Here is a 27,339-nt window from a genome sequence, read left to right on the forward strand (position 1 = left end):
CATTGTATCCTATTTTGAATTGTTTCATTTTGGTCCGTTACACTATCAATCACCAACTACCAATAGAACCTCCGTCGAGTGTAACAATATATATTCTTGTCACCATTTCCTCACATTTGCCTTACATGTTTCGGCTCACAAAGAGCCATCATCAGAGGCATCCACAACAAAAATATGGAAACACTTGCACTGCTCAACAATCACAATATACAGTTTTTTGTGGAAGATGTTACACGTATCGGAGCGTAAAACACAACAACATCTAGTACCCCGAGTGCGGGTATCCCACTTGCATTTAAAAAATCACCCACAAAGCGGGTCGTTAATGTTAAAATTAAAGTTAAAACCGTCCAAGTANTCGGGGTACTAGATGTTGTTGTGTTTTACGCTCCGATACGTGTAACATCTTCCACAAAAAACTGTATATTGTGATTGTTGAGCAGTGCAAGTGTTTCCATATTTTTGTTGTGGATGCCTCTGATGATGGCTCTTTGTGAGCCGAAACATGTAAGGCAAATGTGAGGAAATGGTGACAAGAATATATATTGTTACACTCGACGGAGGTCCTATTGGTAGTTGGTAACATTGTATCCTGTTGCTTTTTAATATGTCTTGTTAACAATTTTTAAAATGACTTACTTAATATTTCAAATTAAGTAGTAGTTCTCCATAGGCAGATGTACTTAAAGTGTGACACAGTGAATCTGGTTTCATGCATTATGAAGGCCAACCTTTTGGGATGAGACCAGACACAACATGTCTGAATGATTCTCTGCCCTTGGGTGGTCATGCCTCACTGAGCGTTTCACTGTTGCTACATGCAGATGGCCCTGCTGCAGATTACTGCTGGACTGAACTCTTTTGTAAGACTGTGCTTAGTGCTCTGACCTCTGGGGCACAGTTTACTTGTCACAGACTGCTGAAGCTGCCATTATTAAGATTTGTAGCCTTTGCTGGCAGAGTGTTGCAGTGTTGCAGCATTCCTTTCTGGTGGGTCAGCTCACCAAGCATTGTTTTTTTTTTTCTAATACTATAGCTCTACAATTAAAGTGCAGTCACTAACAACCCTTTGGGAACACATGATTTAAAATCCCGTTTCCAGATAAGCTGTTACTCTTGAGTTAAAGTCTGGCTGCCAACCCCCTTAGAATCCCCTATTCCTTGATGATAAAGTTAACCAATTTACTGCAAAGTCTTCAAACATAATGAAGAGCCCTATCTTCTGGGAGGGGCTATGCTGTAGCATAGTTGATTTAGGCACTATGCTACAACCTGGAAGGCCACAGGTTCAATTCCTGTTGAAGTCATTGGATTTCTCAATTGACCTAATCCTTCCAGCTTCACCATGGCCCTAAGGTTGACTCAGCCTCTAACAGAAATGAATACCAGGAATCTTCCTGGAGGTAAAGGGAGGCCAGCTGGCACGTAAGGCTGACAACCTCACTGCCATCTCTGAGCCAATTGTCTAGATAATGTGTGAGCCTCGATGTCTCACAAAACTATGGGCCTCCATGGCCTTTTACAGGGATAGCTTTACCTTTTTGTATCTTCTGGGATATAACGTTGTGTAGTTCATTGAAAGTCAAATGCCAATTCGGAGGAACATGTCACCTCCATCTTCAGTGTTGAAGTATAAGCCAAGCAAGAAACCAGCATGAAAGCAGTTGGCAAGGGCTCTGCATGCCACCGGCATTCACAGTGGGTTTTCTTGCATGGCTGAGTCTTTGGCCCTGAAGACGAAGACAACTTGTTCCTCTGAAATGTCGATTGACTTTCAGCAGACTACATGGTGTTATATCCCAAAAGACAGAAATCTTCACAACCACTGCTGTGAGAACCTCAAATCCTGTGCCTTGAAAATAATTAGTGTAGGAAATGCTGAAATGTTTAATCTAAAAAAATGTGTTGGAGAGAGAACCACAATTAATGAGTTAGGGATAGGAATGTTTCTTGCCCTTACATATTATTTCAGCACATTAACACATGCCTGAGCCTGTACTCTAGCTAAACATATCTCAGTAGAGTAAAACTTATTTTAGGGAAAAAAAAGGCCAAGAATGAACACTCTTTTTAGCAAATGATAAAATTAACCTGCACTGTAAGAATTAGTCCAGATTTAATTGGTTCTGCAATATATTGCATCTTTTCTGAGGCACAGACAGGCTTGTAACAGTCAGTGACATATCACAACCCTGGTGCTTCCAGGGACAGTGCTGGAACACTGCACAATGAAGGTAAGGTCTCATTGAAGCAAGGGAGGTTACAAGCTGCTCCATTATGAGAGTCATGCTGCAGTACAGTTCTGGGACACATCACATTGAACTTTAACATTTAGGCTAGTAGAATGTGTATCAAATGTATGTTATACTTGTAAGACCAAGAAAGGACAAATTTTGTAAGCTGGTCACAGTTGATATTTCTTTGAATTGTGTTGTGTTGGCAGGATTGTCATATATTGTCCAAAACTTCTTCACGCCTCCCCCCACGCTATGATGTTAGAGCTGGATAAAATCTGTTTTGGACATTGTCATACCCTTGATGATGGCAACATTTATATAAATTATGTAACTGATATGACTTCACTACCTTGATCTTTGTAAGGTTATATCATTATGAAGTGTTCCCTTGGATCCAAAGATGATCTTGGTCTGTTCATCACTTTTTGGTTGTTCAAAATCATGTCACCATGGGTCAGTAACACAATGTCAGTTGTGCAAGGTGGTCTGTTTCCATTCTTACCAAAAGACTTTTGCAGTTCTGTTGGTATTCTGCTGCTGCATATGCAGTTTTAAATCATATTTTTTTGTATAAAGTAATAACAGAATAAGGTAATATGGACACGTTTTAAGAATGAAAGAAGAGTGTATCCCGTAGATTCAAACAGAAAAATAAAAGAAAAACACCGAACAGGAAGACCAAGATCAAGATGGGAATAGTGTATGAAAGCTATCACACAGAAGGAAGGAAGGAAGGAACATGGGAAGAAACTGAGGAAGATCAGGAGGGTTGGTTGTTGTGTGACCCATGTAAAGTGGAAGGACCAAGAAAAAAAAAGAGAAGATATTTGTTTACTGATTCCATTTTCTTTGACGCTAAAAAAGTAATCTCTGCTGACACACGCCAATCTAATAATTAAATTAACTGTGACATATCAGATAACGTTATCAGTCATCTATTGTGCCCCCTTTTAAGGAAGTTGAGACAATGTGTTAGCTGTTGAGGCACATCACACATCCCCAGCTCAGTGAAGATACATATATGAGCATTGGAGGAATGACTGAGAGAGAAAAATTGAAATATTCCAAGGCATGTGTGCCACTGTACCACTTTGTAAAATAAAAATTCCACATGGACTTCCCTAGAAATGAACCAAGGCTTCCATGAACAAAAAAAAGACGTGTCTTAATTGCATTGGCTACAGAATGGCTTGTTTATTGATTTTTTATTATACTTATCTCACATGTGTCATTAGGGTACATAAACGTGAACTGTGCTCAAGAGAATGATACACACTACTTTAACATCACTTTTTAAGCTAATGAGTGCATCTTTGGGCCTTTCTAGTTGCCTGGCATCATGATACATTTGTTGTTACTTACCTCTGTGTACAGAGAGGTTAGATGATAATTTTAAGGAACTGAGAGTAGTCTGTATATGTTACATGTGCCTTGCTCATGTAGTGCCCTTTGTAAGGCAGCTTTGTATGCAATTAAATACAAGCATACAATTAGTAAGTTAGTATGTCTGCTTGTGTGTGAATGTGGGTATGTCTTGCAAGTACTTTCTGTATGACACTAGTCGGCAAATACACTCCGGCTCTTGCCCTGTTTGATATTCTGGAATAACTCTTCATTAGTCATTGAAATGTGTTAACCCTCCAGTTTTTAACAGTGTACACAGAAAATAGCGTTGCATGTTGTTATAAAACAAAATTGTTAGTATATTTTGCCTTGCAATTTTAAGTAATTTGACTTAAAATCATACAGATACACACAAGTTGTCTTAGAAGTTTGTTTGCTTAGGCATTCTGAAATTTCTAACCCTTCCACTGTCAGTTAAATAGAAGCATGTTCCCTGTATATTACCTAAGTGGATATTTATTAATGATTTTACCCTTTTCTATCTGTGGAAATTCTCATTTCCTGTTATGTTAGATTCCATGCCTGAAAGTGACAGGATGTCTGATGTGTAATATCCTATGGTAATACTGCTGTTCACTCACATGTCTTGTGTCACCATTGTCATTCCTTGCACATGCTAAGAAATATCTAAAATTCATATTTTTATAATAAGAACTTTTCTTTTACGTTGTCTTTTTGATGTAAGCCTGTTCCATCTTAGTATCTTACTGACCTAACAGAAAATAAATTAAAATCATTTTCCCTAACAAATACATGTAATTTACTTTCAAATCCATTTGAAACCTTTTTTTTTTCCCCCCCCCCACTCTCGAATATCCCATAATCGTGTCAGTTACAGACCATTTATATCTCTCAGAATCTGCAGTACTGCATTAAGTATATATTGCAAGTCTTCTATAACCTGATTGTAGTGGGGTCATGGAAAGAAGTCCTGTGTATCAACCCCCTCCACATCTCCCTATATTCCTCTCTGGTCATCTAGCCATTCTGCTCAAAGCAATGTTGGTAATGATAACCTATATTTGTAACAAGTGGCTTGGTCTTGTTCACACAGGACAAAGGGGGTTGCTAGTGAATCTTTACTACAGGTGCCTTTGTTTACATGTGTGTGTGCGTGTGAACGCACTAAGAGATGACTGTTAACTCGATTAAGTAATTCCATGTTCATTATTTGGGCAGACCAGAGATGTACATCCAATGATTACTATTGTCATGAAGTGACTGTGTGTTGCATTTTATGTAACAGAACTGTACATTATTCATTACTGATACAAGTAGTGCCAACATGACATGTATTTTTCTTTAATGTGAACTGTATAAATGTAGTGATGATTGCTGTGCACTTCCTATAACTAATAACAGGTGAAGGGATCGTAAAAAAAGTTCCCCCCCCCAAATGTTTTGGTCCAGTTTTTGTGTCATGTACATACAGTTTTCACCTATGGGTTTAAATACTTTGTAAATGATTATTTTTCATAACTGTCTAAGAAATTTAAGAATCCTGTACATACAGTATTGTCAGTCGTATATTTTAATAAACATTAACGCTGTTCTGTAATATTGATTGAGTATCTGCTCATTTCCTGTATCTCATTTCTGCCTTCAGCGTCTGGCCACATTGCATATATAACTTCTAACATTCTACTCGTAGCAAATAACGCAGGCTTGATCTTCTGGGTTTCAGAATGACACAGCTAAACCCTAAGGAAGCTGAAAGGAAACAGTGAGGTGTCTGGGCAGAGGTCTTGCCACAGCTTCCTGAAGAAGGGTTCAGTTTTGGCTCTGCTTCTATGCACACAGCTTGCAGTTCTCGTAATAATTTATTTAATTTTTGCCAGACTTAGTTAGTTAGTTATTGGAGAGGGTGGGTTTCCCCATGCACTGAGACCTGTATTGGTCCATTGTGCTTCCCTCTATGATTTCTACCAGTCTCTATATCCTACCGGTACTGGTGCTTACCATCAGTCTCGCCCAGCCAGCGAGACCGGCTCTACTAGCTGAGAGGTATCTATAATGCTTCCCCCATCTACCAGAGGTATTAGAGACTGCTGTTGGGCGGGAAACGTCCGTTAATTTGGCTCAGTGACCTCCTTTGGAGATATGAGGTTCTTTTACGTGCCGTAAAGCTACGACACGGGACCCACGGCTTAAAGTCCCTCCCGGAGGACTTGTTCCCTGAATTTTTCCGCCCTTAAAAATTCGACAACCTCCGCCGGGTATTTGAACCCACGTACTACGAGTCATGAGGTGGGAACATTACCTCTAGATTATGGAGGCTGCTTTTGCCAGACTTACTTCATCATTACATCCATCTGGAAAACAAGTGTTACAAGTACTGTGTTTACATTACATTAATCTTTGTATCTTGGCAACACAGATAAACCAAGGGGACTTCCAGTTAAATAAGTTCAGTGTCTGCGACGAGTACGATCCTCTGGGTTGTAATGCCACGTACTTCAGCAGATCAATGGCATCTCAGTAATATAATCAGTGCATTTCTACCAAACCACATGGCATTACAACCGTGAAGTTGTTCTGTTCAAGTTTCAGTACACTTTAGTACCAGATTTTGTCAAAATCTGTTGAATTCCAGCTGAGTTTTATTGTGTGGAACAATGGACAGGATCATTATACATGCCACATCTCAATCCAGACAACTGATGTGCAGGAATGTATGAAGACTGCTTCATGAGGTGTAGTCCAGTACAAGACTACAAACGTTTTGGACTAATATAACCTCAAACCAGCCCTCATGAAGTCACATTCCATTGGCAGAGCACTGTGACTTCTCAAAGATACCAGCATAAAAGCAAAGCTATCCCTGTGACAGGCCATGAAGGCCCATATGGTTGTGAGACGTTGAGGGTCCCACATTATCTAGACAATCGGCTCCAAGATGGCGGTAAGGTTGTCAGCCTTACACGCCGGCTGCGCTTTACTCCCCAGGAAAATTATTTAATTCCTGGTTCTCATTTCTGTTAGAGGCTGAGTGAACCCCAGGGTCATAGTGTGGCCGGAAGGATTAGGGCAACTGAAAAAAAAATCCAATGACCTCATCGGTATTTGAAACCTTGACCTTCTGACTTTTAGCATACTAATTAAAATATTTCAAGCCAAATGCTTTAGAATGACAAACACCTCACACAGGATTAGTCCATTAGTTGAACATACCGGCTTTCAGCCATAGAATTTCACAGCCATCAAAAGATCCGACATAACCGTAACTAGTGGCTGTCTCCAGACGTTGTATTCCAACTAGTTACTATTTCCTACCTCAAGAATCTCAGAATCATGTGCTGGATAATACTTGTGCAGTAGGTGGGAGCTGAGACAGAGCTGTGATAGGCCACAGGCTGAATGGACAAGGAACACGGGTTCAATCCACATACTGTCCAGACCAGGTCTGAGGCCCACACAGCTCCTTATGCACTGGGGGATAAACTGGCCAGGACATGAAGCTGACAGCTCATCTTTACCTCATACATCTTCATAGCATACTGTTTAATTTAGCACAGGTATAATTTCAGAACATACAGGTAATACAGCATTAAATGTAGAATATAATATAATTACAATACACACAATAACATATTTGTCAGAGCTTGTTATACTCAGAAGTGAATGGAATTTTAAATAAAAATAGTGTGACATGTTGCGCAAAGGAGAACCCCCCCCACCAGCAGTGACGCGGCGGGTGAGTCAGCGCTGCCCTCCCCCTCCTCTGCACGGTAACGTAACGGTGATGCAACTGGATTGTTACGGTAGTAACAGCGGTTACTTCCGCTAGCGTTACTAGCAACACAGCGCCAGGCAACAAGGGTGCCTATTACGTGGCCGTATTGTCCGATCAAGGCTACATAAAGAGCAGCGAAGGCTATTCACAGTCAGTTGTACTGTAACAGTCAGCCAGTCAGTGCGTTACCAACGAGTTCTCAGTTCGCAAGTTACGAGCTACAGACGCGTGTGCGATAACCAGTGATCACCAGTTATATTTGGAGTGCGTAATTCAGGGAGACTTGTATAGCTCCCGCGTTATTAATACGTGAAGACTCTTGAAGAGAGTGTTAAGAGATTTTGTTGTAGGGTTTGTAAAGTGTAGAAACCCGTAACATTGTGATAATTAAGTGTAGCTGTTATTTGAAGATTGTTAAATACACCAATTAACCATCTCTATGGCGTCTTCAGTAACGAAACACGTTACAATACAAAAGCATTTCTGAAGGTCCAACCTAGATCAAATCAAGTAAGTATCATTGTTCATGAATGTGTGTCACTTCTCCAATCCTCTTCATCAATCTGCTTCCTTTCGGGGCAGCGCAGCAATTTCAAGCCTGGTTACTGTATCTTCAAACTGCACAAATGACTTAGTGATATTCACAATAATTGTGTTGTACTGCTGAAGTAAGTCCATTGTGTTTGCTGTAGTGGCATCAGCCTCTTGCTTTCTGTCCAAATAAAACAAGGTCAGCTTCTCAAGTCGATCTGTCAGACTCGGAACGTTCTTGATGGCCTCGCTGTCCAACACTGATGCCAGTTTCTGAATCTGGTAGAGTGCTTTTGCATTTTGCTGCAGGAGAGGTTCCATTACAAGCACCTCTTCCATTTTGGCTGACAAATCTACTGCCTTATCTTCAACAGCAGGGTCAAGTAATTTGTCTAGCTCAGCCAGTCTCCGCATGAACATTGACACAGCTTCCCTCCCTACCAGTGAAGCATTTATCAAGGCATTTGTATTTATGAGAGAATCGGTTATAGGAATTATATTTTCTGTTGACTGATGATTTCCAAGAATTCGTTTCTCCAGTTCCTCAATCCTTGTGTCTATCAAATCAATCTCCTTCTGTTCATTTTGGGTTAACAGCATCTTGACCCTGGTTAAGAAAATAATATCAATACATTATTATCCAAACAAGCAGTCAGTAGGCTACCATGGTGAACCAGAATCTATTATTCTTTTTACCTCTTTAGGCAAGCTTAAATCCCATTCAATAAGTTACCCCATATGAGATAGACAGAGGGTCTTGGCATTCCTGTTAATTTGATTTATTAATGTTCTTATGTGTAATAAGTTACCAATTACAAAAATTAACATGACTTTCAGGTATGTCTGAGTAGTAGACTGTGCCACAGCTTAAGCAGTTAGTCGCTGATTTCCCACCGCAGGCGGCCCAGGTTCGATACCGGGTCTGGTCAAGTGGGAGTGTGGTGGACAAAGTGACGCTGGGGCGGGTTTCCTCCGAGTACTTAGGTTTCCCCTGCCAATCTTTATTCCACCAAATTCTCCATCATCATAATCGCCCAGGGCAGGCTACAATAGGCCAATCAGTGGCCGCCGTGCCGAGTGGACCCAGTTGGACTCCACCCACCACTAAGCGAATTAAAAAAAAACTGTCTGAGTAGTAACCTTTCGAATTCCAGAAGAAGTTAGATTACATAACCTTGAATTAAGCACAAATTGCTTCGTTCCGAAAAGCGATAATTAGCCAAATGCACTAAAGACAAATTATGCAACAGTACCTAACAGTCCTATATTCGAATCCACGATATACCTGTGCAGTCACAATGAAACAGTAGATATACCATTTCGTCATGCTGAAGCAACAAAATACTAAGTAACCCCTTAACATTTTTACAAATAAAAAAAAACACGGCCAAAATTTAATACTTGAATATTACAAAAAAACAATATGCATTACCTTGTTACAGTAAAGAGATGACACTCAAAGTGAAAATATTACAAAACCGCCCCTGAACAAATTGCCTTTCGATTCCAATACGTTGTGTAATGGAACTGGCTTGATAGGGTAACTGTCGAAACAGCTTCTTAGCGAACAGTTAGCCTTTCTTCACTGTCTTTTACTTTTAGGTGATAATGATACTTGAGGGTCTTTATCCGCTTCTATTTTATTTATAATATATGTTGATATACCTACTTCACTACACCAAACCCCACTTTCCCATGACTAAAAATTACCATACTTAAACACAAAATTCCCATCCCCAGGAATGCCAACGTCCAAGAGAGAAGTCACTAAATATAAGCTTGAAATTCCCCAGAAACTCACCAGACCTTTCACTTCATTGATACAGGTAATACATATTGATAATGACAACAAGAGTATACTTCCAAATTTGTAGCAGGCAATTTTTCTACACAATAATACTAATAAAATAATAAATATTTGATAGCTTCAAATGCATAACGTATCTTGTGCCTCTTGTAAATTTTGTCAACCTTGTCCTCTTCCTTCTTTCAAATATGTAATTTTCACCCTGGTCTCCAGAAGCTCATGCTGTGTGTGTATGATTGCAGGATTCCAACTTTTTTTGACCAAATCCTTAACAGCACCGCCAGAAAATTTTGTTACAGATATATATCATTGTTTTCATCTCTGAGGAAGCTGTACTACCAGCGGTTAGTCGCTGGCTTCCCACCGTGTCGGCCCGGGTTCGATCCCGATTCTGGTCAAGTGGGATTTGTGGTGGACAAAGTGGCGCTTGGGCGTGTTTTCTCCGAGTACTTCGGTTTCCCCTGTCAATCTTCATTGCATCAAATTATCCAGCAACATAATCACCCGGGGCAGGCTACAATAGGCTAATCACTGGCCGCCGTGCCGAGTGGACCCAGTTTGACTCCACCCCCACTAAGCGAATTAAAAAATAAAGCTCTACTACCTACTGCCTACATCTTCTAGAAGTTGTTCTTCAAAATGTGGCCCAAAAATATTACGTCCATTTGCAATGCACTACGTTCCGCGCAACTTCATGTCACAAGTTCCCTTACTGTCCGGGAATCACGACTTACATAAATCCGAAAAATGGAAAGTAACGTGTAATGAACAATGTTGAGCAATAACAATTCCTACAATTATTGTGTTTCTGGAAATTATCCATCATCGTATTATTTTAAACACACAATATTTCGGAGACTGCATTCCGTCTCCATCCTCAGGTAAAAGCCAACTCAGTTGAGCCCAATTGATAGAGCTAGTCGTGCCTGTGCCGGGAATCAAACCTCAATTCCTCGTTTGCCCGTTCCATAGCATGTCGCTATACCGACTGAGCTATGTACCCAGCGTTTACTCAAGTGGCCAGTAGATGGCAGGTCATGACGCATGTTCATCGATTTATATTCCGACCATGAATTTATCGACCGCTAAATATAACTCCACGTTCGAGTTCGAGACCACAAGTTCGTTCTGCTGTCTGGTGGCGGCTTGTTGCTTACGTGAAGTGCTTTCGGTGTTTGTTCGTCCGCCGGCCGGAAGTATTACACCGTAAATTTTACAAAGGTAAGCAAATCGAATCGTGCTTGCGTCTGTAGCTTCTAGTGCATGAAAGAATGGGGAAGTGATTAGTAATTGATTATATGTCGCGATGTTATGATGTATATTGTATTTTGGCTATGGTGGCGGTAAAAGGATTGTGGCATCGTTAGTTCCTTCCTGTATGCAGCCCACGTGTTTCGCAGCTTTCAGTTGATCAATATTGTGTCCTCAGCGTTGTGACATTACGAAATACTTACGATACGAATTTTTGTATAAGGTGTCGTGTAAAATCAGCATGCTAAAGTGACACAAATGCAGTTAAAATCTATACAGTTCTCTGGATTGCACGTAACGTTGTGTTATGATTTTTATGTTTATGTGTAGGTCAGCAATGGGAACCTAGAAATATTGGCGCGCACATCACTGTAATCGTGAACAGGGCATTATATGCCATCGCAGTGTCGGACAGTATGAAATTTGGTCTAGCGAGGAATTCTGAATGCGGTACAAAAAAAAAAAAAAAGATGGAGGCTAACAAGCCACTGGGGAAACAATAAATCGTTGGCGATGAAAGTGGGACCAAGATTTTCTTCTTTCGTGTGATATTTCGTATTCTCTGACTTCGTTGAGGTACGGTTGGGTCTATTTTCGTTGCGTAGAAATATCGTAGTCTGCTGGCAACATGACGTTACCCATAAATGTTAATTTTGTGTGGTTTTTTAACGATCCGCAGGAGACATGGGTGTTTCATATTTATTATTAGCTGAGTTTGTGCCTTGTAGCTAGCAGATTTGTATGCCCATGCTTCTGGGTTCAGGTCTAACTCTGATTGCACATAATCTGACTTGGAGGGGGGGGGGTGCGTTTCGCAGAGGGTCGAAATAAGAATTTATATTCAGTGTGACAGGCTAAGAAATGCACCCTTGGCGTAACAGTTCTACGTCTTTAGCCCTGTTTTGTTTAATTGCCTAGAAAATCGTAAGGCAGAGAAAGTGTATTGGACATATCAAATATGCGTTTCGTTTTTGACCGAAGTAATTTTTGCTGCCATAGATATTAGCGATTTACGGCCCAGATGTGCCCAGAAACGCGTGTAGGCCTTTGTGTAAAATGCCCGTCATCGTCCGATTTTAACCGAAATTGGGATGCATCGACTTTTTTTTTGTAAAACGCCCCAATTATAGAATCTCATGAAAACCCCATCAGTGGTTTTGTAGTTGCTAAATGCGGATAGACATGGGGAAGTTAATGGGTGAGTTTTTGCAATTTTTGGTTGCGAATGCCCGAAAGATCGAGCCCAAATAGGGGGTAAGAAGCTCACAACCCACCTCCCTTTCGGCAGTTAGTAACGTGACCAGGAACTGCCTGATTGACCGACTGAACTCCAGGTACCGACGACTACTGTCCTGAGGTAAGAGCCTGTAACATAGATCGAATGCTTCGTGGTCCTATTAATTTTACAGTCTTCTATGTCAAGAGCCCGAAGAAAGCGATGTATTTAGTTTGATACGTGATTACCATCATCTTTGCCGTGAAGCTGGAGGCAGTATGTTGCTCCGAAACATCTGTCGGGTCGGCGTAGCGGCATTGCCGCAGACTCGTATCGGTGAGGTTCGAATTCTCCCTGGGACATCTAACACGTTTCTCGATTATGGCACGACTTCCTTCCCAATCCTTTCCAGTTCATCTGTCACTCAACTACTCGACGCTGTTGCAGTATAGTTTAGGGCCTGACAGCGTCATAAAATAACCGACAGAGCAATAAATACTCCAAAACGTTGATATCCACCTGCCAGACTACTCGGTGTTATAGCCCAGAAGGCAGTGCTACGTGATTGATTGACTATGGACGGGGTTTGGGTAGGTAATCGGATTTATTGCACTCTTGCAGAACGTAACTACAAATAACTACTGCAGTCTCACTGGTTACACACTCCAAAGATCACTGTAACTACAGCATATACAAAGTCTGCTCAGTCTTCATTAGCCGTTGCTTGGTAGCGGCTTCCAACGGCGGTTCCACATCCTCTGAGTTCCTGAACTGTCCACGGCCTCAACTACCAGCTTCTCAGCTGGCCCAGGAGACTTAACAACTCGAGTCAGTGTCAGTCAGAGTCAGAGCTGTAGTCATGGTTACTTTACGACTGGCGGTTTACTGCCAATCAGATCGTCTTGGTGCCAAGACCCTTGAGGTTCACGACCAAAGATTTTTTTGGCAAGTGAATCGTTGGAGCCATAGTCCTGACGTAACATCCCCTGTGACGAGGGGATGTGTTTGTCTCATGAATATACATCGTCTTTGTTAAGTGCACGCAGAGTTTAAGGCTCTTATATTTTCTACGTCGGGCATACATTCTCTTGATTTTGTATGACTTCTGCTTCTTGTCTGCACAATTTTGCCATATCATCGTATACGTCGTGTACCAATCGCGGACCGGTGTGCGCCTTGGAAAATTTTCAATGGTGGGGCGAACCTTGTTCTTACGTGTTCTTTCGTCGGGGAAACGTGTTGACAGAGCTGTTCCCTAGCAATGGCTGATGCATGTTTACACAGCTGTTACAGTGTTTAATCTCCTGTGACGTGAATGCCTCATATGTTACCAGCTTCACATACTTCACATAGCTTTGAAGGGTTCATTTAGACAAGGGTAACATATTTTCAGTGCCCCCCCCACACACACACACATTCTGTCCCTGATTCTGTGAGATTCATCCACGCAGTTCGCCATTAAGGCTCACAACCTCACCGCCATGTGTGAGCCGATTGTCATTAGAGAGCAAGGGTTTCGTCTAACCGTGCTTTACCGACCAGTGTAGCTGTGTTACGACCATAGTTCAGCAGTCGTGGGAAGCGCCTGCCTACAGTTCAGGACAGGTTTTGTGTCGCCGGGTTATTATTTTTGAAACCGTTAAGGCCACCAGTGGGTCGCGCCCCACCTGTTGAGGAACACTGGTCTGCAGACGTACTAAGTGTATATTATAGAATTATTATAGAATAATTGATAAGGCCATCAAATGTGATTCAATCTGTAGATATTTACTGCCCTTACATGTTGTGGTCAGATGTGACCAGTTTCAGGAACTGCTGTTACAAAGCTCATAATACATACTTAGAAGTTATTATATGAAAAGTTATTTACACTTATTTGCATTAAAATCTTATTAATGTCAAATATTTAAGATATTGAACTGATATGGTTCGTGTCCTTGTGCCTCCTCTGTTTGGGTATTGTTACGAGACCGCAGGGGCCCTCCCAGTTGTGCGCCCCCCCCCCAGCTTGTTACGGTCTAGGTGTTTTCTTTCTTCTGTGTTTTGTGTCTACTGTGTTTACTAGTGTGACGGACCAGAATGAATAAAGTTTAACCAGATAAGTTTAATTTGACCATTTGGAAGTGAAGTAAAAGTGGGTAAGGGTCTTCACATAAAAAGTTCAACGTGATTTATTTCTCAGACTTATTCAAGTTATTTTCGATTTGAGGTTCTCACTGGATACACTGTAGTGAATACGGTCTTGTGGGTAGTAACGCCACATAATGCGGAGAGAACCCGACGTTTCGGAAGAACATCATCGTCAGCATGCCTCATGCTAGCATCTTTTGTCACTTATAGTTTCAAGATGGTGGTGATATGTACCTCTGAAACGTCGGGCTGTCTGCGGACTGCACGGCGCTAAAAGCCACAAGACCGAACCCCCCCCTTCTCCTCTGGATGAAGTGGCGCAAAGGGATCAGCCACAGAAAACAGAAGCAAACTCCGTGGTTTTAGTCCGCACGCGAACTATACCGACCGAGCGACCGCCGCCTGTCGGCGAAGTTAGTGCCAACTTTAGCAGATAGAGGGTGTCGCGTGGTCAGGGCAACGAATCCACACGGCCGTTAATGTCGGTTTTCTCGTCCGGAGCTGATATTTCCTTGAAATAGCTCCTCAGTTATCCTCACGAGGCTGAGTGGACCCGTTCTAGACCCACTACTTCTCAGAAAATCTGGTGGCGCCGGGAATCGAATCCGGACCTCTGGATCTGTAGTCAGGAACTCTGACCATTAGTTCTGTTTCACAGTTCGCAAAGGAATGCTGCAATAGTCCCATGTACTGAATTTTGCTGTGACGAGTGACGTGGAATGTAGAGTTTTCACTTTCCAAGGAATGTGCACACTCCTGTCAAGGATCACTGTACAGCTGTATTTTCTTCATCGGAGCCTGGAGCCCCCCACCGCTCGGCGCCAGACTGGTACTCCTGAACCCAGACAAATGTAGGGTTAACTTAAGTGCATCTAGACGCAGAGACAGTTGAGACATGTCTCGAGGAGGCCGTGCTGTACGTAAATTGTTTCGAGAGTGACGCAATGTATACAGTCTATTGCAATGTTTCGAAGGAACCTAGAGGCTTCATCTTCAGGGATGGAGACTAGTGGCGGGCTCTTGTGAACATTATAAATGCATCTTAGGGTACAATAAGAGGCGGGAAATTTCTTTGACCGTTGGAAACCCAAATGCTATGAATATAATTCTGAGTGGGCAATAAATCCTTTTCGTAACTGGTTATATTTCCCCTCCCCATTCGTATTGTCGCCTAGGATAGCACCTTGTAGTTTGGTGGGTGGTTACAGACGTTTCGGTGGAAAATTCTGCCTCCATCTTCAGGTTAGAGGTCGGCGAACAAGGTCGTGAAAAATATAGCGGCGTGGTATTTTACGAGGCTGGGAGTAGCGGACGGGTCTAGCGTCGCATAGTATGATGGCTGGTGAACGAATTGGAAAGTATATGGAAGGAAACGGTTATGGTCAAATTGAGGTACTCTCCCGGGATGGGACTGAAGAAAACCAGAATTCTCGGTGAGGATGGTCTGTCCCCAGGCTGAGATCCGAACCCGAACACGACTGTGGGGCTCGGTGAGCTGACCTGAAAGCCCGCCAGCCTCCACATTCTCAAGCTCAGCAACTGGAAACCGCTGGTAAACGGCCCAGCGGCACTATCGAGCCGTTGGCACCCCTGCTTCGTGTTCTGCAGGTCTCTGCTTCTGGTCTGGGCCGGAAGACTCACGCTTCCTTCCGTAACCCTACCCTGTCACTGACCCCATTAGTGAATATAAACAATCCACGCAGTGCGCACATGGGTTTACGGCCCACAGTTCATATACCGCCATGTTCCTAACTGTGATGATATCTGGAGACCTGATGACAGATAATGATACCTCTGTCTGTCCGTCTGTCCGCAGGCCCGTTTGTAGTAACGGACAAACAAAAGAGCGCGTGGATTTGATTGCCCGACTTCTGTGAGACGAGCCATGGCACGTGTTTACCACGCAACAATTGTCGCAGCTAGGGTAGCACGGGGTAAATTGTCAAGGGTACAGCGGGGCAAGTGTACCAGGATGGCAGTGTATTCTTGGGATCAAATTGCGGGACTTGGGAATTATTTTAAAAAAGAGTACGATTTCAAGGCAGAGTCTGTTGGGCTGTGGAATTCTCCACACATAAGAGAGGCAGCTGGGGGAGAGTAGTGTTGCATTCCGTGGCAGAACTGCTTCAGTTGACGAGCGTATCTGCCGTGTCAGTGTGAATGATTGAAGTGACTGGTGAAATCTGTTTGAAGTGTGACAGAAGGAACTGATATCATTCAAACCCGCCCGTCACTGTAATGTCGCTTGACAATCTGGGTGTGCCTCACATTGAGCACTCTAATCACGGCGTTGCTATGATCGGGGCTGGGGGTGGGGGGATTCTTCAGATATCGGAGCCTCGGCCAGGGGATACGCCTTCGGTTCTTACCCGGACATTAAGAAACGGGGATGATTTTGAACTATTAAAACGTTTAATTCGGAGGTAAGAAGAAAAGTGAAGATTTTTAGGAAACCAGACTATTTTCTCAACGAGAATTTGTTTCGAAATAAGCTAAATGTGCACATAAACATAAAGTCTTCTACTTTGGCGCTTGCGCAGCGAAAAAGTTTGTAAAATTTCGCCTGTTAACTTGGCGAGAGCTCGAGAAACGACGAAAGAGTTTTCACTGAATTCAGTATTTCAGGTGGTGAACAAGAACTTCTCTAGACGTGTTTGTTTTGATGCAGATCGGACAGCAGTAACCTACACGTCACGTGAACACCTAACGCGGCCATCTCGAGTGTAGCTCGCTTAATGTTTTTTTTTCTTTCCTTGGCACTACAGCCCCAGTGGGCCTAAGCCTACATCCATGAACTTCTCCGTTCACTTCGGTTTTTCTAGATTTTGCACATACGGTAGGACTCCAGGGGCGGGTGATCAGCTCGTCGCAAGGCCTCTACTTGTACACAAACATAGAAAAACGCACACACACAAACTAAACATCCATGCCGTGAGTGGGATTCGAACCCACGACCCCGGTTTTCAAGCGAGCGAAGACAGTACATGCCTTAGACCGCTCGGCTACCGTGGCCGGCCGCTTAATGTTTACTGCAGCGAAAACTGTTCCGAACAAAGGTCATCAGCGCAGGGTAAGATACTCGCGGCATGTTCTGCAGTGCTCTGAAGGCGTTTCTGCAGCAGTACAGCGCAGGGTGAGATACTCGCGGCATGTTCTGCAGTGTTCTGAAGGCGTTTCTGCAGCAGTACAGCGCAGGGTGAGATACTCGCGGCATGTTCTGCAGTGTTCTGAAGGCGTTTCTGCAGCAGTACAGCGCAGGGTGAGATACTCGCGGCATGTTCTGCAGTGCTCTGAAGGCGTTTCTGCAGCTGTACAGCAAGGTCTGATAACGCGGGCGAGTCGATAGGCCGTGCCCTTTGGTTCCTGCCGCGGACCATCGCCTTAGACCTGAATATGTTAATTGCGTGTTTGTGTGTTGGCTGCTGAGCTGCTGATTGTCGGCCATTGTAAGATAACGATTTGTTCGTTGAATGTCTGTGCTGCTCAATTATAGTGTGAACCAGGGGTGCAGAAAGCCGGCCCACAGCAGAACATAACTTGTTTTCTGCGCAGACGTGCATTGAAAATGTAATTAATTAACCTTAAATTTAAGCGGCCTCCGTAGTCTAGAGGTGACGTTCTCACCTCATGACTCGTAGTACGCGGGTTCAAATACCCGGCGGAGGTCGTCGAATTTTTAAGGGCGGAAAAATTCAGGGAACAAGTCCTCCGGGAGGGACTTTAAGCCGTGGGTCCCGTGTCGTAGCTTTACGGCACGTAAAAGAACCTCATATCTCCAAAGGAGATCACTGAGCCAAATTACGGACGTTTCCCGCCCAACAGCAGTCTCTAATACCTCTGGTAGATGGGGGAAGCATTATAGATCCCTCTCAGCTAGTAGAGCCGGTCTCGCTCGGTTTTTAGAGTAATAATGTCTTTGCCTCTCTCTGCTGCCGTCTCTGTACATAGGGCGCATTGCGCTCAGCGCGGCAGTGACACTCTGTTTTAATAGTATCCGTGTTCTTAGACCTAGCCGCTTAGAGGAGAACGCGCAGTGGATCTGGAGGAGTCCACTGAAAGAGCTGAGGATTGTAGGGTGTATATGGGCTATAGTTAGGGTGCATCACCCCTACTCTGCCATTGCAGCTATAACCACTGCCCCGCAACCCAGGGCTGTAGATGTTGTGACAGCAAGAACTGTGGAGCCAGAGAAACAGCCGCTGCTGGGCAATGGCTCGGTAAACACATTTCCGCGGAAACGGTTAGCATACGAGAATGAACGGTGTTGTCTGCGCCTGCCATATTGACCATCAGCTATAACAAAGGCAGTTCTATACGGAAGTCTGTGAAGAGAGGACTTGAGCGCGTGAAGCTGAAAGATCTCCAGTGTTAGAAGCCTTTGCCGGGAAATGGCTGCGGAAGGCTTAGCGGGTTCTATGGTGATTTGTGTGAATTGTGGAGATTAGCGTGTCGATAGTCACCGTACACGTGACAGTATTATTTGCCTTAGAAGGGGCACAGCTCTGCCATACGAACAACGGGAGCGTCACACCTCGTGTAGGGAACCATAGGGAAGGAAAGTTATCAGGATTTCCCACCGGCGTCTGAACTCCGGAACTGTGTTGAAATTAGAACGTGGACGTTGCTAATGTCGACGTAACGACTGACGATAACGCATGCGCGCGTCTCCGCTAAGTCAAATGAATGCATGGATTCGTGGCGTCCTCGTGAGACGAACCCAAGTCTGTGATGCCGTGGGAGGCAGGCTCTGGCAGTTGGCTTGTTCGGTGCAGACGGGGACAGAAGTGACGTAAGTTCTATGCAATCTTACGATCCACAAAAGATCTTTCCAGTTCGAAACGTGAAATTATCGAAATGGTACCTAAAGATTCAGTTCCCACCTCGGAGAAAACACCGGCTCTTGCGAAGTCCAATAGTTTAATGCTAACAGGGGAAATATTCTGTGTTGCGAGAGGCATGCTGAGCGTGCAGACACCCTGAATTAATTAAAACTGTACCTGAGACGGGCAGCGAGACGACGAGGCTTCCACATTTTCTAGACAATCGGCCCACAGATGGCGGTGAGGTGTCAGCCTTACGCGCTGGCCGCCCTTTACCCCCAGGAAGATTCCTGGTACTCATTCCTGTTAGAGGCTGAATCGACCCCAGCGCCACAGTGTGGCTGGAAGGATTAGGTCAGTTGAAAAATACAGTGACGTCATCGGGAATCGAACCCGCGACCTTCTCGTATCACAGTGCTGCAACCAAGTAGAGCGTTTCAGCACTGAAGCAGGCTACACCACTGTTCTGCTCAGAAGAGTTCATGTAACGTGCATTTGGGGGTGGGGGCACAGGAAACTGTATTTGGGGATGGTGTATCTGCTCACGCATACAGGGGACGCGGACGTCGGGAGAACGTCTGTAGAAATGTCGGGACCTGTGTTCACAGAGCTCCATCAGCGCGGTTTCTTTGCACTTGGTTAGCCGTCGGCGGGAGTTGTCTGTTAGTTAGGACAGTTGAAGCCACTGCATTAGCGCTTTGCAGAGGACTACTGGAAGCAGGTTCACAGGTGCAAGCGGCTGTCCGTGTTACGAAGCGTTCCACAGCCTTGCTACTTCCGTATTACTAATACAATTTCCCCGATGAACTTGGCTATTAATGTAAGATTTGAGGCTTTCACGGCGGTGACTATGAAGAAAGCAGTCTTCTGGGATTTGGCACCACATATACACGGTGCCAAATCCCAGAAGACTGCTTTCTTCTTGGCTATTAATGTTTATGCCTGGCGTTACTTTTGCCTCGAATAAAACCGGAAATGCGGTTAATTTGTCACCCGATACAAATGTCTGCGTCAGCTGTTGATTAAATTTTCTGAGCAATTTTCCCTTTCGTAGGTAAACGTGTTTTATGAATTGTACGTGATGTCAGTGTTTATTTGCAACATCATCACGTGATAAGTATGGGGGGGGGATACGTGCTCAGGTCACGTGGGATGCAGCTGTAACTGCAAGTGTGTGCTCACGTGGCTAAAGAATGAGACGCGAGTAGCGACTCCTGTTTTTCTGCACACCGGCAAGACACGCCGAGAACATGACCCCGGACAAACTGTACTGTGTTGGTTAGTTGGAACGGAGTATGAAGTCCTAATTAAACAGGAAGTATCTTGTTACATTTTGTGTTGAAAGGGTGTCATACTCGGTCCTTTGCATTAAGGGACTCCCAAAATAAGAGTTGTTTGCAATATGACGCTATAGTTTGGTAGATAAGTACTAACGTTTCGGGGGGATATGCTGATTCCATCTTCAGGGCAAACGATGTCGATGGCTAGTAAGATGTGCCTCCGATACCTTGGCATCTGTCTACCAAACTACACGCTGTCACATCACAGGAGACACTGTCTTCATTTTGCAGCGCCATGAGAGGCGCAGGCTGTTTGAGACGAGGGTGCTGAGAGTTAGGGGGCTCATTGGAGAGCTTCATAATTCGAAGTTTTCGCCAAATTGTTTTAGGATAACCAAGAAATCGCTAAATATTGCAGTAAACCGTCGCTAATCCGGTTTCAGTTAATCCGGATCGCTGCATGGGAAATGCTGTCCACAGTTCAGTACATACTTTAAAAGACACTTGGCATTTAGGCAGGCACCTGTCTTTTCAGACAGAACTTGACAGTCTCTTCAGACCTGCATCATTACGTTCAGAAACAAGTACAACTTCTGAGCCTTCTATCGGTGGATACATGTACTGTCTTTGTATAGTTTTTAAATAAAGGCTCTACAGTGATGTTTTTATTACTATTTACTCTCATCCGCATTGCTGACGTCATTACATTTCCCGTTTATTTGTCTTCTTTGCGACTTTTAGGGCTACCTTGTTGCGTCGCTAATCCGGATGACTAATTCGGATTAGTGAGGGTTTTTGATGTAAGGCTGGGATCAGGGAGGGTAAGCTGGTGCCGCATGTAGCACGAATGTGAGAGATGATGACTTAGACATGGTACCACTTGAAAGGCCTAAGTGTAGATAGGGGATAGTGTTTAAATGGATTGAGGTCAGTAGCCTGTAAGCGGCTGTTGCTCTCTTCGTAAAATTTATCGACCTCACATGGGGGAGGAAGTTGCTGCCTCCTTCAGACAGAACGCTGCCCCGAAACGTCTGAAAGGTAAACGCTGTTGTGGAGCACGCGAAGCTGTACGCTTGCTGCGGGGGACGTTCAGAGCTACTCCCCGAGCGGAAAACATTGCCTACGGAGAGCAGGAGCAGATACGGTTCCGTGCGAGTGTCAGTGTGCCAGTATAGTGACACGAACACCACAACGTACTGTACACCTGACCACACTCCAAACTGGTAGTACGCACTATGATGTAAGCTGATAAGACTGCGCGGAGCTGCGACCAACGCGTTTAGGCTGCTGTACCACGCGAGATTGTGTGGCACGCCTTATCAGAGCCACCCGAGTGGCCTGTGGTTTGCTGTTGCCGCAACGTCTCCTGTCGTCAGAATTTGTGCAAGGGGGCACGCTGTTTGTTTGCCTTGGCATGGAGAGTGGACTGCTGTGCCATGGGCTCTGTGTGTGTAGGCGTTCCCAGTCCTGACACACTTAGCCACAAATCGACCTTCATCAGGCGACAGCCATTTCTTATCGGAGTTTTTGTAACGTGTTTATGCGTCGGTTTCTGAACTGCAGCTGACAGGTCCGTGGCCTCTCGAGCTAATTTACAGGGAGCGAAGTGGATAATCCCGCCTCACAGGTGTGGCAGATGAGTTGCCTATAAAGCACGGCTCTGCCCTAGTTTTGTAACAACTCCCCCCCCATTTGTCCGTTTAAATGTAACGGCGCTATCGATCATACTGTGTAGTCCTGAACGGTGCCATGATTCGTGTGGTTTTGTGTCACTGTCTTCGGAATTTGTGTGGGAGGACTGAGGAAAATCACGAAACACCTGTATCCAGAGTCCAGATCGTAAAGCGGAGTTCCAGCCGCTAGCCTTGGCCCCATTTGTTGTATCTCGTGATATGAGAGATCGTTGGGCGCGGTGCGCGGAGTACGTTTGCACGTGTTCAACCCCACAGTGTATTTGTGTGTTCCGTATGAACAGCGATGCGGTGTCTTCACGCCATGATGTAGGCAGCCCAGGCTAGTGAGCACTGCTCGGGTCCTGGATAAACTGTCGTGGCAGGCCATCAGCTCAGTTGCCGAAGCCTGTACCCGCTTCATGCAGGACGCTCTGCACATCGACACACTACACGCGGCTGGTGCCAGCTTCTCCACGCTATCGCGTATTGGCGAACGCCGCTGCTTGTGACAGTGAGTCGCCCGTCGCCAGGCACTGGGAATGCATGATTCCAGGAAATCTGATTGACTTTCAGTTGATTTGCTTCACGCGAATTGGTTGCACACGCCCAGGTCTGTCTTTGTGTGACGTGAGGCGTGAGAAAGGGCCGTTTCACGTTCCTCTGTCTTCCCCTCCGAAGCGTTAGGTGAAGATGTTCCGTGATGACGTATGAAGGACTGGAGATACAGCTCCACGCATTCCTAACTTCATCACTAGAGGAACGTGATTAGTCAGGCAAAGGCCCCAGGAGCCATTCTTGACCGACTGGTCACCCTGCAGGGACCCCCCCCCCCNCTGTAGCTGTGTATGGGTGTGGAACTCTCGCGGAAACGGGGTGCTTAGGGTGATAATTGGGGCTTGGGTGAAATAAAGGGAGGTTTGACAGAGAAAACTGCAGTGAGTCGCTTCATAATTATTACTGCTCCCTGAATGTTACTAGTATGGCCAGATGGGTAGTGCGTGTAGCATCCATGAGAAGGAAGAGAAGTGTGTACAGAGTTAATGGTGGAAACCTCAAGATTAGAGACCACTCGGAAGACCTGGCGTGAATGGAAGGATAACATTAATGTGGATCTTGAGGAAGTTGAATCGGAGCTTGTGGACGCATTCCTGTAGCTGAGGTTAGGTTGCCCAAATCTAACCGCCACTGGAGTAAGGACGCGTTTAGTGAACCCCTCCTGTGTAAACGCTCCCTGGATGCGGATATCTGGGTTTTTGTTCAGCTTCGGTCTGAATGAATTCCGTCGTCATCGTGAGAACAGCCCTTACTGAGCCGTAACTAAATAACTAACGAACTTCATGGAGCTGAGCCCTTCTTGGAAAGCCGCCAGTTCTGGCGCTACTCGAGAATTTCCCACCGTATTATGAAACCCGAAGGTTCATTACCGTGTTCACAAGAGCCCTTCTGGCCCCTATCCTGAGCCACATCAGTCCAGTCCATACAACCGCAAACTTTCTAAGATACATTTTAACGTTGTCCACCCACCTACTTCTTTGTCTTCCTAGTGGTCACTTCCCTTCTAGCGTTCCCAGCAAATTCCTATATGAATTCGTCTTCCCCCATGCCTGCTATATGCCCTGCCCATCTCATTCTCCTTGACTTGGAGAAGAGTACAAGTTATGAAGCTCCTCATTATGCAGTTTTCTCCAACCTCCCGTCACTTCATCTCTCCGGTCCAAATATTCTCCTCAGCACCCTGTTCTCAAGCACCCTCAGTCTATGTTCCTTAATGTCAGAGACCAAGTTTCACACCCACACAGAACCAGAGGCAAAATTATAGTTTTGTATATTCTAATTTTTATGTTTTTGGACAGCAGACGAGAAGACAAAGGGTCCACCCGAGTGGTGGAATAGACCCATACCTGGTATAAATTCAACATTTATTTGTGTGTGAAAGAAAGCAGAAGTAAACATTTATTAACGGATACACTTACTGAATGGCACACTATGCTACAGGCCGCAAGGTCACGGGTTCGATTCCCGATGAGGCCACTGGATTTTTCAATTGACCTAATCCTTCCAGCCGCACTGTGGCTGTGGGCTCGACTCATCCTCAAGCAGAAATGAGAACCAGGAATCTTCCTGAGGGCAAAGGACGGCCGGCGCGTAAGGGTAGACAACCGCAACCGATTGTCTGGCGCCCATTGTCACCGTGGCTGTGCTGATACGTGAGAGTGAGTGTGTTTTGGAGGACGAGTATGTTTCGAAACGTCGTATTTGAGAGTGACATGCTGTAGTGTCAGGTCCCGGGGCTTGCAGCACAAGCGAGAGCAGGTTGGCGTGGTCCTGAAGCATCCCCCTTGCCTGGCTGGCGTATTGATCCGCCCGGCACAGGGATGCACACGGGAGTTGTGGTACAGCATCTGGGTTCGGTGCCCACCGCCAGGTCCTTCTTGCCTGCCACGAAGTGAGGAGGTGTCACCAGAGCCCCCCACCTACTCGCTTCAGTTGTCTCGAAAATGTTGGTTTCGTTTCTGTCTGCAGTTTCAATACGGCCGAGAGCTTGCAGAAACGCAGATATGTCGACATGTTACAGTAGAATTTGGCAGAGGCAGGTATGTAGAGAATCTGTTTGTGCGTTCTCGAATTGATTCTGGTGGACCTAGAGACGCCGTTTCGGAGCTCCTCATGGCGAAGGCATCTAACAGCAGTTCGTTCCTAGCTGTGTTTGGTAGCCGTTACCACTTCATTAGTGACGATACTGCTCCTGCCGGATGAAGGCCTCACTCTCGGGTTACTAGGTAACAGAGCTGTGTGTCTGCAGGCTGTTTTGAGAGATCGATACGGCGCTTCTCAGATCAGCGCTTATCGAGGGATTATACTGGCAACTGCAATTAAACCCTGAAGGGCCGACCCCAGTGAGCCGGTCTGTGCGCATTTCTGTTTCGAGATTAAATGATAGGTCGGTCAATGCTTGTTGTCCCGTAGCGTCCGAACCAATCAACACGTTTCAGGGACAAGCGGAGTGGTTATCCTCCGCACCAGACAGCGACTGTGCGAGACTTAGCAAAGTGGTAACTATATGTACCACCTGCTTTAGTCTAACCGCCAAGGAACGTAAGAGCTCTCACAGACTGTGAGGTGACGTTGCTTAACGGACCTGGATGTAACCAGGTGTTACCAACTGATCGCCGAGCAGGTTATCATGGCGGTGACGGTCTGCACTTGTATTCAGGCGGCGCTGGATTCGAATGTCGGTCGGATCACAAATATGTCATGACTGTGAGGTTTACTTTGATTTTCCAGCCCGTCCGAGCAAATCCTGGACAGTACAACGATAAAGCCACGACCGCATCCTTCCAAAACCCTTCCAGTTCATCACCTACCCTGCCGTCCGATGCTGTATAGACTACTTCCTTGCTGTTGTGTACCCATCTGTTTGTGAGTGAAGCACACACACGTCCCTTCGTGGAGGAACGTTGTGACTTTGACGCAGTTTAATGTGATGCCGAAGAATTGGCGCGCGACAGTCACCAGATAGCCTTATCGCGACTCAACTCTGGCTCGTGCCGTAGAGTGCCAGCACCCACATCACGTGACCCGGCGTTGCTAAGCAACGGCCCCCGCCAGGCGGTGTCGGCCATTGTTACGAAATGTAGGTTAGATAAGGTGAGGGTAAAAGGGGCGTGGTGTACCCTAGGTCAGATGGCTGTGTTGTTATTTAAGCACCGCACCATGAAGATGGTGCCTGCAGGTTATCTACCAGCCAAGAAACAACAAGGACGAGAAATAAATAAATAAAATAGACCAGCGGAAGGCTCACCAAAGCTTATGAAACCATCCCATCGGACATATTTTTCAAATGAGAAAAGGAATTTGTCAGATTTTGATGGGAGGTTTTTGTCTTGCACCTCGCCGCCGTCACTCCCGTAGGTGGGCCCCATAACCCCTCTGGGGCGCTGTGAAGGGAGGAGAACCGAACCCATTTTGCTGATTTGTGAAGCCGCGTGTCTGGTCGCCGCGCATTTTCACGTGACCCAGAGATCTCTGTGAGCATCGATTCCGAGCGGAGAGCGCCCTTGAGAAGTTTCCAGCCGCATCTGTCCGCCTGTCTGTCTCGAACATGCGGCGGACTTAAGTTCCGTGGAATGGGACGGACGGACGGACAGACACAAACCTGAAGGCGCCAGACAAAGGGGGAGTCGAAGGCCGCACTACATTCTGTGCGAGCTGTGTTGCGGCGCTGTCTGTCAGTGTGCAGACCGTTGGGCGCCGAAGAATCGAAAGGTAGCGAGGCACTATCGCGGTATTTGCCTCAGGGGACTGAGGAAACCCACGAAAATCTCAGGATAGTCGATGTCCGGGCCGAGGTTCGACACGGGTTCTTCCCAAGGAGGAGTCTAGTATAGGCTCCGTGTAGGGATATGAGGCTTGGGGTTGCGTCTCCGAACTTCATATACGTAGTTTCCGGTAATAGCAGTTTGCAGTGGCGGCTCGGTAACTGTTCCAACAGGTGGACCCAGTACAAGGTACGTAAGTCTGGCGCTGTAACAGGCCATGTAGGACCATAGGGTTCCGAGACGTCGAGGCTCCCACATTATCTAGAAAATCGGCTCACAGATGGCGGTGAGCTTGTCAGCCTTACGCGCTGGCCGTCCACCCATCATTGACCCTCACTACCTATTAAAATTTATTCATATATTAAGGGTAATTTTATGTTATATAGCACCGGCTGTTGTTATGCATCGATGCCGTACATACTGGTAACACTGGGCCGACCATGGTAATTGGGTGCAGAAACATAGCCACTGGACCGCGCGGGACGTTGCAGTGTGTTTCCGTGTCACCGCCGCGACTTCAAACGAGAGGTCGCTCTTGTAAAGCCCTGCTGACTCCGTCTCGTCTTGTTCCAATTGCATCATTTGTAATAACCGTTGCACAATACAGGCGTGCCCTCTGCTGGGACAAAGGTGAAATAGGTTACATAACAGTGGGTGAATGGGCAGATTGTTCAATCCAGGAAACCGTGAATCAGCTGAAAAGTTCTTACGAAATGTTTACAGACTTTATGGTTACCATGGCGACAGACTGTGAAGAGTAATTCATGCAGGAAAACAACAAGGCGAACGTACACGTATTTCCCAACGTTTCATGTAAGAAGGATGTAAGTAACCACTGTGGTTTAACAAGTGTTAACAGATGTTTCACGTGCACATTTCTCAGACGTGTGTTTTCCAACGGCTGCAAGTAAGCGGTTAGGCGAAAATGGTAGGAGAGA

At 45.3% G+C, this 27,339-nt stretch overlaps 2 protein-coding genes across 4 annotated transcripts in view; one reads left to right on the top strand and one right to left on the bottom strand.

Annotated features, from left to right (window-relative positions):
• Positions 1-7,772: 7,772 nt before the first annotated feature.
• LOC111865484 (dynactin subunit 3) lies at positions 7,773-9,635 on the bottom strand. Of its 3 annotated transcripts, none has more exons than XM_023853571.1 (2): positions 9,575-9,635; positions 7,773-8,512 (listed from the first exon to the last, which is right to left on the bottom strand). In XM_023853571.1, exons 1-2 carry the CDS (start codon positions 9,616-9,618, stop codon positions 7,933-7,935), a joined length of 624 nt encoding a protein of 207 aa, XP_023709339.1. In that variant the 5' UTR covers positions 9,619-9,635; the 3' UTR covers positions 7,773-7,932. The 3 variants fall into 3 exon arrangements, with proteins under 3 accessions (XP_023709339.1, XP_023709340.1, XP_033607739.1); XM_023853572.2 differs by having other exon boundaries at positions 9,338-9,632; XM_033751848.1 differs by lacking the exon at positions 9,575-9,635 and adding an exon at positions 8,890-8,926.
• A 1,214-nt stretch (positions 9,636-10,849) lies between these two features.
• The window catches only part of LOC111865448 (sodium-dependent phosphate transporter 1-A), a 71,243-nt gene continuing 54,753 nt past the window's right edge, over positions 10,850-27,339 (top strand). The window contains exon 1 of the mRNA XM_023853493.1: positions 10,850-10,933. The gene's annotated coding sequence lies outside the window, so the exon portion shown is untranslated. The remainder of the gene's footprint in view (positions 10,934-27,339) is intronic.

Source organism: Cryptotermes secundus, unplaced genomic scaffold (genome assembly GCF_002891405.2).
Source record: "Cryptotermes secundus unplaced genomic scaffold, Csec_1.0 scaffold454, whole genome shotgun sequence".
NCBI lineage: Eukaryota > Metazoa > Arthropoda > Insecta > Blattodea > Kalotermitidae > Cryptotermes > Cryptotermes secundus.